Raw genomic sequence first — 10,573 nt, forward strand, 5'->3', positions numbered from 1 at the left:
GGCAACAGGTCACAAACCTTGCTGCTGTGATGGCACACTGTGGGATTTCACCCAATAGATATGAGAGTTTATCAAAATTAGATTTGTTTCCAAATTCTTTGTGTGTCTGTGTAATCTGAGGGAAATGTGTGTCTCTAATATGGTCATACATTTGGCAGGAGGTTAGGAAGTGCAGCTCAGTTTCCACCTCACTTTGTGGGCAGTGTGCACATAGCCTGTCTTCTCTTGAGAGCCAGGTCTGCCTACGGTGGCCTTTCTCAATAGCAAGGCTATGTTCACTGAGTATGTACTGTACATAGTCAAAGCTTTCTTAATTTGGGTCAGTCACAGAGGTCAGGTATTCTGCCACTGTGTACTCTCTGTTTAGGGCCAAATAGCATTCTAGTATGATCAGTTTTTTGTTAATTCTTTCCAATGTGTCAAGTAATTATCTTTTTGTTTTCTCATGATTTGGTCAGGTCTGATTTGGTGGGCCTCTCCCCTGGGCTCTCTCTCTCCCCCTCTCTTCTGGCCTCTCTCTCTCTCCCTCTCTCTGGCCTCTATTTCTCCTCCCCTCCTCTCCCCTGGCTCTCTCTCTCTCTCTCTCTCTCTCTCTCTCTCTCTCTCTCTCTCTCTCTCTCTCTCTCTCTCTCTCTCTCTCTCTCTCTCTCTCTCTCTCTCTCTCTCTCTCTCTCTCCCCTGGCCTCTCTCTCTCTCTCTCTCTCTCCCCCTCTCCCTGACCTCTCTCTCTCTCCCTGGCCTCTCTCCCTCTCTCTCTCTCTCCCCTGGCCTCTCTCTCTCTCTCTCTCCCCATCTCTCTCTCCCTCTGTCCCTATCTCTCTCTCCCCATCTCGCCCTCACTCGCTCTCTTACTCTCCCTCCCTCTCTCCCCTCTCTCTCTCTCCCTCTCTCTCTCCCCTCTCTCCCTCTCTCTCTCTCTCTCTCTCTCTCTCTCCTCCTCATCCCAGCAGGTTATTGTCTGGTTGAGTGTTCTCCCGGTCTCCAAACCACCACATCCTGCCTCCTCTGATAACGAGACGAGGCGTTGACAACCTCGCCCACTCTAACACACACACACACACACACACACGTAGACACACACACTAGCGAGACCAACAGCTGTTCCATGTCCAGCAACACGTTCCTTAGAACACGTTCCATGTTCCACGTTCTAATCCCTCTCATAACGAGACTTTCCCATATTCATCACATTTTTAGAGCTCTCTCACAACTATCCTGCTTTCACAGTGATAGAGACATACTAGAGATGCTAGTTTACAGGTTAAGAAGAGTAGGAGGAAGTTGGAACTTCCCCTCTAATGGTTAGATTCAGAGGGTAAACTGATCCTAGATCTGTGGGGCAGTTTCTGACCCCAAGCGAGAGCGAGGCCCATTATCAGAAGACAGGAAGTTATCAATTGATCTGTCAAGGGGAGTGATCTCATGGTTAATTTGCCAAAGGGGAGTGATCTCATTGGTTAATCTGTCAAAGGGAGTGATCTCATTGGTTATGTTGTTGTCAGCGGTGGTGGTGGGACGTGAGGGACAGGAGAGAGTTGTCCAGTGGAGGATGATGGAGGAGATCATCAACAACAGGGAAGGAGAAGGTTGTCATCACACGCATGGACACACCCTCTTTGAGATGCTTGAGAGCAAATGATTAATCGCTTTTTTGTGTTATGTTCTGAAAGTAATTTGTGGGGATATAAATGATCTTTATCAGCCCTTTATTGAATACTTTAGTCAGTGAATACATTGGTAAAATGTAACTTATCGTTGTACCATTTCAGTAATATTTTCTTAGTGGTACTAATTGCAACCAAGCCTCCCAGTTCCACTGCTGTCCCAAGAGAAATCCAACAACAAACAGGACTCTATCCATCATCAGGCCATGTCAAAGACTGTTACATTCACACAAACACAGTCAAACCCCGTGAGAAACAAGGAGGGGAAAGATCAACAGAGCTGGCGTGGAAAAATTGACATACATAGCAATCTCCACTAACACACACACACACACACACACAACAGAATGATTCCTCCCGTGGTCCTAGTAAAACAGCATATGGAAGCCATTCAACTTCCCAGGTAGATTGGAGCTCAGAGAGGGAACCAGACAGACAGAAAGACAGGAGTGTGCGTGTCTGTGTGTTCAGTTGGTAGAGCATGGCGTTTGCAACGCCAGGGTTGTTGGTTCGATTCCCACCGGAGACCAATACGTAAAAGTACGATAATGTATGCACTCCCTACTGTAAGTTGCTCTGGATAAGAGCGTCTGCTAAATGACTAAAATGTCATGTAAAAATGTGTGTAGCTATGTGTCTGTGTGTGTGTGTCTGTGTGTGCAAGAGAAAGAAAGGGGGAAGAAGGAGGGGTTATGTTCATCGTTCAATAGTGAGCCTTCGGGATGTGTGTGTTCTTGTGTACCTTCTGTGTGTATTTATGCATGCAAGACAGACAAGTGTGTTTCTGCTCATGTGGGAACTGGTAACCAGAGGCTTTCATGGATTCCCATTCATTCCTTTCCTCTGTGTGTGTGTGTGTGTGTGTGTGTGTGTGTGTGTTCCACTGTGTGCCAAGCCCAACTAATAATAGAGGAGAACAGTTAGTCCTCTCTCCGTCAGACAGTGATATCCATCACAGGTCTGGCCCTCTGTGCTGTGAGAGTCCTCAGGAAGATACTCTGAGATACAAGAATGAGATAATACAAGACTTGCAGAGAGCTGTGTTCAGAGGTCAGAGCTCTTCTTCTATGGTTGGCTGGGGCCATGTTGCTACTGTCAGAGCTCTTCTTCTATGGTGGGCTGGGGCCATGTTGCTACTGTCAGAGCTCTTCTTCTATGGTGGGCTGGGGCCATGTTGCTACTGTCAGAGCTCTTCTTCTATGGTGGGCTGGGGCCATGTTGCTACTGTCAGAGCTCTTCTTCTATGGTGGGCTGGGGAAATGTTGCTACTGTCAGAGCTCTTCTTCTATGGTGGGCTGGGGCCATGTTGCTAATGTCAGAGCTCTTCTTCTATGGTGGGCTGGGGCCATGTTGCTACTGTCAGAGCTCTTCTTCTATGGTGGGCTGGGGCCATGTTGCTACTGTCAGAGCTCTTCTTCTATGGTGGGCTGGAGCCATGTTGCTACTGTCAGAGCTCTTCTTCTATGGTGGGCTGGGGCCATGTTGCTACTGTCAGAGCTCTTCTTCTATGGTGGGCTGGGGAAATGTTGCTACTGTCAGAGCTCTTCTTCTATGGTGGGCTGGGGCCATGTTGCTAATGTCAGAGCTCTTCTTCTATGGTGGGCTGGGGCCATGTTGCTACTGTCAGAGCTCTTCTTCTATGGTGGGCTGGGGAAATGTTGCTACTGTCAGAGCTCTTCTTCTATGGTGGGCTGGGGCCATGTTGCTAATGTCAGAGCTCTTCTTCTATGGTGGGCTGGGGCCATGTTGCTACTGTCAGAGCTCTTCTTCTATGGTGGGCTGGAGCCATGTTGCTACTGTCAGAGCTCTTCTTCTATGGTGGGCTGGGGCCATGTTGCTACTGTCAGAGCTCTTCTTCTATGGTGGGCTGGGGCCATGTTGCTAATGTCAGAGCTCTTCTTCTATGGTGGGCTGGGGCCATGTTGCTACTGTCAGAGCTCTTCTTCTATGGTGGGCTGGGGCCATGTTGCTACTGTCAGAGCTCTTCTTCTATGGTGGGCTGGGGCCATGTTGCTACTGTCAGAGCTCTTCTTCTATGGTGGGCTGGGGCCATGTTGCTACTGTCTGGCTCGTCTGGTAGGTATTCAGACATACTTGGAGGGAAATAAGTGTAAGTCCCAAATGGCATCCTATTTCCTACATAGTGCACTACTTTTGAACAGAGCCTATTCTGGATATAGTGTGCTACTTTTGGCCACCTGGGCCCATAGCAGTTCACTATATAGGGTGTATGGTGCCATTTGGGACAAAAACGTAAATATGAAGTGTTTCTGTTACTATTTGTAACATAGGCATCATTATTGGTTGATAAGTCCTACTGTGGTATTTCAGTGGGGGCTGACTGTTGGCTCTGGGAGGATAGCTGGAATGAGGGCTCTGGTGCCAGGGGCATACCGGAAGAGGGTCTTTATAATGGCTGTGGTGAGTGTGTGTGTGTGTGTGTACGCCTATGTTTGTGTACAAGGGGTCGGGGAGTTTAGATGCTGAGAGACAGGAAGAGAAGGAAATTAAAATTAAAATGGTTGAAGAATGAGGTCAATTACTGCTCTCTCATTTTTGACTTCACACAAGTTCAGATTTCTTTATTAGCATTTCTAAACTACATCTCAAACATCAGGGTTGTGTTAAATAGAGCACTCAAAGGTAAACGGCTTAAAACACTTTGCAGAAAAAAAAGAAAAGTGTATTTCTTATTGGACAAGTCCAGGTAGTCCATACCTGTTTAAGTCCATTTTGTCCCTACTGAACATGACCCAGCAAAGCGATACTCAGCCACTATAGTGAAATGAATCCTTCTACTGGCACACACTGAGACTGATTAATTTGATAGGTCAAAGGTCAGGGGTCAGAGGTTAAAAGGTTGTGGGGGGTGTGTGTGTGTGTGTGTGTGTCTGTATGGAGGAGGTTGGGGGCAACGACCAGATTCCAGATGCTGAGGAATGTGTTGTGGAACACTGTGCCCCAGTAACCCTAACCCTGACCCTGTGCCCCAGGCGTCGTTGTGTGTGTATCCGTGGGCGTCTGGGGGAACTGGGCGCTCCCTAACCTCTGGTGTGTTCCACAAAACTCTGACACAGCAGATAGAGGTGAAAGGTCATGAGAACTCAAATTCACATGTCTCTCCATGGTTGAGTCCCAAATGGCTCCCTATTCATTATATAATCCACTACTTTTGACCAGAACCCTATGGGTGCACTATATGGGGAATAGGGTACCATTTGGAACACAGCCCATGTCTCTTCCTCTCTGGCCTCTTATTAAAAAGTCAGCCAGAAAGATACATCCGTCGAAAATGGAGCCTGCACATATCTTTCCCTAAAGGGGCCGGCCTAAGGTGGCAAAATTACGGTAGCTTTTCACAAAATACCCTGGTTTTCCAGAAATCCTGGTTGAAGGATTCCAAATGTCCTGCTGATTCTCTCCTTATTCCAGGAAAGTTCCAACCGGGATTTCTGGAAAACCCAGAAATGTAAGAAAAGTTAGCAGACTTTTGCAAGCAGCAACCCTAGGCCTGACAGTGGTTTGGCTTAAGTTCCCCCTATAAGCGCTGGTCAGCTAGTGCTAATCCTAATGGTAGGGTAAGCTGATCCTAGATCTGTGGTTAGGGACTGTTCAGAGGGAATCAGGCTGGTTCAGATAAGTACCGACCAGGATGGTCCTTTGTAGCTAAACTGGTAGAGCATGGCGCTTGTAACGCCAGGGTAGTGGGTTCAATTCCCGGGACCACCCATAGATAAAAATGCATGCACGCTTGACTAAGTCGCTTTGGATAAAATAGTCTGCTAAATGGTATATCATATTATGTCAAGGACTGTGGTTGAACGCGTTTATTTAGCAATGATATTTAATTAACCATGGCCTGTCCATGTTTTTCATTTTGAAAATATATAGGTTACGTCTCAAACGCACTCATTCCCTACATAGTGCACTACTTAGGCCCTGGTTGAAAGTAGTGCACTAAATTGGGAATAGGGTGCCATTTGGACGCAGACATTGTTTTTTTTGGCCTCTGGGTACAGTACATTTTCAGATGTATCAGTAGCAAGGAGAGTAGGTTACTGCATGACAGCTCAGTACGAATAGCAATCTCAGAGTAGCCTATGATTGGTCCGTTAGGCTTGTCAGTCAAAGTCAGTATTTCAGTCTCCTCTGTCACCATTGGTTGGATGGTCAGAAAGGCTTGTGACATGACATACCACGTAGCACACTCTGTTGGAAGTCTTGCTGTCTCTGTGTCATTCCTTCCACAAGGGGAATATATACACCTCTTTATCTTAATGTTCCATTCCAATCCAAATAAATACAATCCAGAACTGTTTCTCTCTTCTCACTGTTCCAATGAAATGACATCACAGGAGAGTCAACTGGGCTCAATCCAGAATTCCAATTCCGGAACCAGAACCTTTCGAACTAAAAAAAATAGTATTTTCTCATCATCATCATCATCATCATCATCACAGGGTGTTAGTGGAAGACTTCCCCTTAGAGGAGAGCACCTGTCGAAACCTCCTCTTCAGCTCCTGCATGTTGGGTGACTTGGGCCGGGCCAGGTGCAGCCCCCCTCTCCTCTTCTCCCCGTTACCCCCGCCCAGCGCCCGGCTCACCTCGCCACAGAGGTGCAGGAAGGCGGCGTGGACCCCCTCGTGGTTCTCCCTGGCAGACGCCTCAAAGTACGGCCCACCCAGAGAGGCTGCCAACGTCTCGCCCTCGTCAGCCGGCACCTGGCGGGCACGGAGGAGGTCATTCTTGTTGCCCACCTGGGAGGAGAGGAGAGAAGGATTAGAGAAATGTTAAGGCGATGTCCAGAAATACTTCCTGATAAAATAAAGGTTATCTATCTAATATATGCCATTTAGCAGACGCTTTTATCCAAAGCGACTTACAGTCATGTGTGCATACATTTTTACGTATGGGTGGTCCCGGGGATCGAACCCACTACCCTGGCGTTACAAGCGCCATGCTCTACCAATTGAGCTACAGAAGACACCAGTATGACAAGGACATACGGGGTGACTTAAATAGAACAGTAAAATAATAATAAAAACATCAAGCTCCCATTACAAATAGATGTAATATAACAGTCAAACCCACTAGTATAACAGGTATGTTCCCTGCAGGGTGGATGCGTCTGACATGCTGGTAAAGAGGCTGTATGGTTCTATAACTGCTGTGGTCGGTAATGGAGAACACCAGGACGTATCCATCCGCCCAGTAGATAGACCTGTTGATCTGCTCCTGACAATATAGCCCCTCTGCATCGTCCTGGAGGGGAGAAAGGATGAAAATATTTAACCTTTATTTAACGAGGCAAGTCAGTTAAGAACAAATTCTAATTTACTATGACTGCATACCCCGGCCAAAACCGGACGACGCTGGGCCAATTGTGTGCCGCCCTATGGGACTCCCAATCACGGCCGGTTGTGATACAGCCGGGAATCGAACCAGGGGGTCTGTAGTGACGCCTCAAGCACTGAGATGCAGTGCCTTAGACCGCTGCACCACTCAGGAACCCAATATAGCATGTCACATCTGTCTGTCAATAATACTCAAAACCCACTGGTACAAACTGATGTAGCTAGTGATGCTTTCATCCACCCTCCTACACTTATTAGTGTTATTATGAGAAGCCTGCTTATGGTTATTATTCTGCGATTATGGAGCAGACAGACAGAACGCCCTCTTTACCTCAGACAGAACGCCCTCTTTACCTCAGACAGAACGCCATCTTTACCTCAGACAGAACGCCCTCTTTACCTCAGACAGAACGCCGTCTTTACCTCAGACAGAACGCCCTCTTTACCTCAGACAGAACGCCCTCTTTACCTCAGACAGAACGCCCTCTTTACCTCAGACAGAACGCCCTATTTACCTCAGATTGTAGTCTGTTTACAAGACCAGGCCTTTGAACAGGTGGTTAGTTTTCAAAGTGAGTTTGATAAATGAATGGGAGACTACCTTAGGGAGTCACTGAAATCATCAAAACCACTACAGAGAGTAGAGAAAGATCATTGAGATATGCCCTGATACTGGCTGTAGGCTCGTGTCCACAAAGTGTATCAGAGTAGGAGTGCTGATCTACGATCAGGTCCTAACCTGTCCATATAATCTTATTCATTATGATCTAAAAGGTGTAACTGATCGTAGACCAGCGCCTTTACTCTGAGAGGCTTTGTGGATAGGGGCTCTGGTCTACTGTAACATGATATCTTCTTACTGATAATGAAGAACGCTAAACGAGGAGATGTTTCCACTCCTGGGTCAAATACATAAATAGGCTCTGTTTTTATTTACTGTAACTTTTAAATTTTATTTAACCAGCGTGTCCCACTGAGGTTAGAAGACCACTATCCCAAGGGAGACTTGGCATGTAATTTAAAGGATTTGACATTTGAAAGTATTTCACCTATATTTGGCCCAGGTCTGGTTAGATAGACCCCTAGGCTGTAGCGAGGACTAGGAGTTACCTTTAGACTAGAGAGAGACACATGGGCATCCCAAATGGCACCCTACTCCCATTGTAGTGCACTTCTTCTGACCCAGTGCACATAAGGATCTGGTGAAAAGTAGTGCACTGTATAGGGAATAGGGTGCCATTTGGGATGCAAGCTTGTGTTGAGAGAGAGACCTACCTGTAGAGAGACACAGGGTGTGTCCTGAACCTGCAGTGAGACCTGTTCTCCATCTAGATTTATCTTTCTGGAGTAAAGGGCCCCTGGAAACAGAGATTAGCAACACATGACTGACTACACATTATGGCTAGATATGCAACAAATTAATGATGACGCAACACATTAGGATGCCTTGTACTGATCCGTTTTTCTTTTTTTTTAACACAGGAGGCTTTAGATAAGTAAACTAGTGTGTGGCTATTTCAAGGTTATTACAATGTGAAACTACAGATATTATATGAATGTGCACTGTGAGAATGATACAAATCCTACCCGTGTTTGCCTCATAGTCCCCGATGAACCTCTTGGTCAGAAACCTGACTATCAACGCTGTGAATAAAACAACGAGAGTGTCCATTGAGAAACACCTTGAGAATAATAATAATAATAATAATAATAATATGCCATTTAGCAGACGCTTTTATCCAAAGCGACTTACAGTCATGCGTGCATACATTTTTTTGTGTATGGGTGGTCCCGGGGATCGAACCCCCTACCCTGGCGTTAGTAGTGACATAAGAGATTACTGCAGGCTATGTATCTTTCATTGTTGACATAAGAGATTACTGCAGGCTATGTATCTTTCATTGTTGACATAAGAGATTACTGCAGGCTATGTATCTTTCATTGTTGACATAAGAGATTACTGCAGGCTATGTATCTTTCATTGTTGACATAAGAGATTACTGCAGGCTACATATCTTTCATTGTTGACATAAGAGATTACTGCAGGATACTTATCTTTCATTGTTGACATAAGAGATTACTGCAGGCTACATATCTTTCATTGTTGACATAAGATATTACTGCAGGCTACTTATCTTTCATTGTTGACATAAGAGATTACTGCAGGCTACTTATCTTTCATTGTTGACATAAGAGATTACTGCAGGCTACATATAGACCAGTTTCCCATCAGTCTGTCTGCATCCCGACCCAAATTGGACCCTATTCCCTACATAGTGCACTACTTTTGACTAGACCCCTATGTGCCCTGGTCAAATGTAGTGCACTTGCTGTCCAACTGGTACACAAGAAAGTGTGTAGCCTAGAGGCCTATCCTACAGACATAGCCTAATACAATATCTAAGTCACATGTGTCAAAGTCGTTCCACGGAGGGCCAAGTGTCTGAGGGTTTTCGCTCCTCTCTTGTACTTGATTGATGAATTAAAGGTCACTAATTTGTAGAGAACTCCCCTCACCTGGTTGTCTAAGTGTTAACTGAAATTAAGAAAATAAAAACAGCTGCAGACACTAGGCCCTCCGTGGAATGAGTTTGACAGCCCTGATCTAAATGACAGGTGGAAATAGTAATAGGTACAATTTGTTTTAAAAGAAATTGACATGGATTGTCTGTATAATAAAAGGATATGTAGCCAATCCGTTTATCACAAACTGATGCAAATTAATTATTTTCATTCTAGCCTTCATTCTCTATTTGCATAGGAAAATTACTTATAGGCCTAAAATTGATAGATCAACTCAAATATATAACTCTTTCACATTGATTCTGGTTTTCCGATTCTAACGGTGCGCTGCAGCGCACTTCTCCAAAAGTTATCAACCATGTCTCCTACCTGTTTTCCCGACGTTGCTCGCTCCTAAAACCACGATCTTAACGTTTTTGTTGGGCACGCAGTCTAGAATGGGATACTCCGGTATTGGAACTAGCAGAAAGTTGCTAGAACCACTATTCATTGTTCTCGGTGGGTCGACAAGAAGACGCATTTAGAAGCCCCTTAGGAGTCCAGTCTGGGAATGCCGTTCGTCTCTTTCTCGTCCCCCCACTGCTAAAATATTCCACTGTCTCTCGATAAGAACATCAATTATAATCGTCTCCTCTGGCTGCTACTCGAAACAATCGTACCTACCATTTGTAGATCACTTGCATTGAGTGCGGAACAAATGGACAGAATCAAGTTTATTTTGGCGCCCGTGGTCCCAGAACGTTAGGCTATCCGACTGTAGATTGTATCCTTGGAACCGTTATTTCACATAGACTAAACAGAGACAGAGCACCAAATAGTCATATAAACCATGAAGGGTAGACAAGTCTATCCCGCCACTTCCCGAGCAGTTGTTAGTCAAGTGAGAGAAAAGAGTCAGACAAACCGGAGTGGGATGAGAGCGAAGGGGGCGTGAATGAGTAGCCTAGCATAGATTTGCTGACAGCACAACCCCTACAAATCGCTGACCTGTTAGCATCTGGCCATTTTATCTGTTTAGAATAGAATAGGCAA

At 45.6% G+C, this 10,573-nt stretch overlaps 1 protein-coding gene across 1 annotated transcript; it reads right to left on the bottom strand.

Annotated features, from left to right (window-relative positions):
• Nucleotides 1–6,118: 6,118 nt before the first annotated feature.
• Nucleotides 6,119–10,061, bottom strand: LOC311114128 (ras-like protein family member 11A-like; the record flags this gene model as incomplete). The annotated part of the gene is made up of 5 exons (XM_084189405.1): nucleotides 6,119–6,421; nucleotides 6,756–6,926; nucleotides 8,294–8,376; nucleotides 8,606–8,662; nucleotides 9,911–10,061. 5 exons carry the CDS (start codon nucleotides 10,059–10,061, stop codon nucleotides 6,119–6,121), a joined length of 765 nt encoding a protein of 254 aa, XP_084045531.1.
• Nucleotides 10,062–10,573: the final 512 nt, after the last annotated feature.

Source organism: Coregonus lavaretus (genome assembly GCF_964263955.1).
Source record: "Coregonus lavaretus genome assembly, contig: HAP1_SCAFFOLD_5147, whole genome shotgun sequence".
Classification (NCBI taxonomy): domain Eukaryota; kingdom Metazoa; phylum Chordata; class Actinopteri; order Salmoniformes; family Salmonidae; genus Coregonus; species Coregonus lavaretus.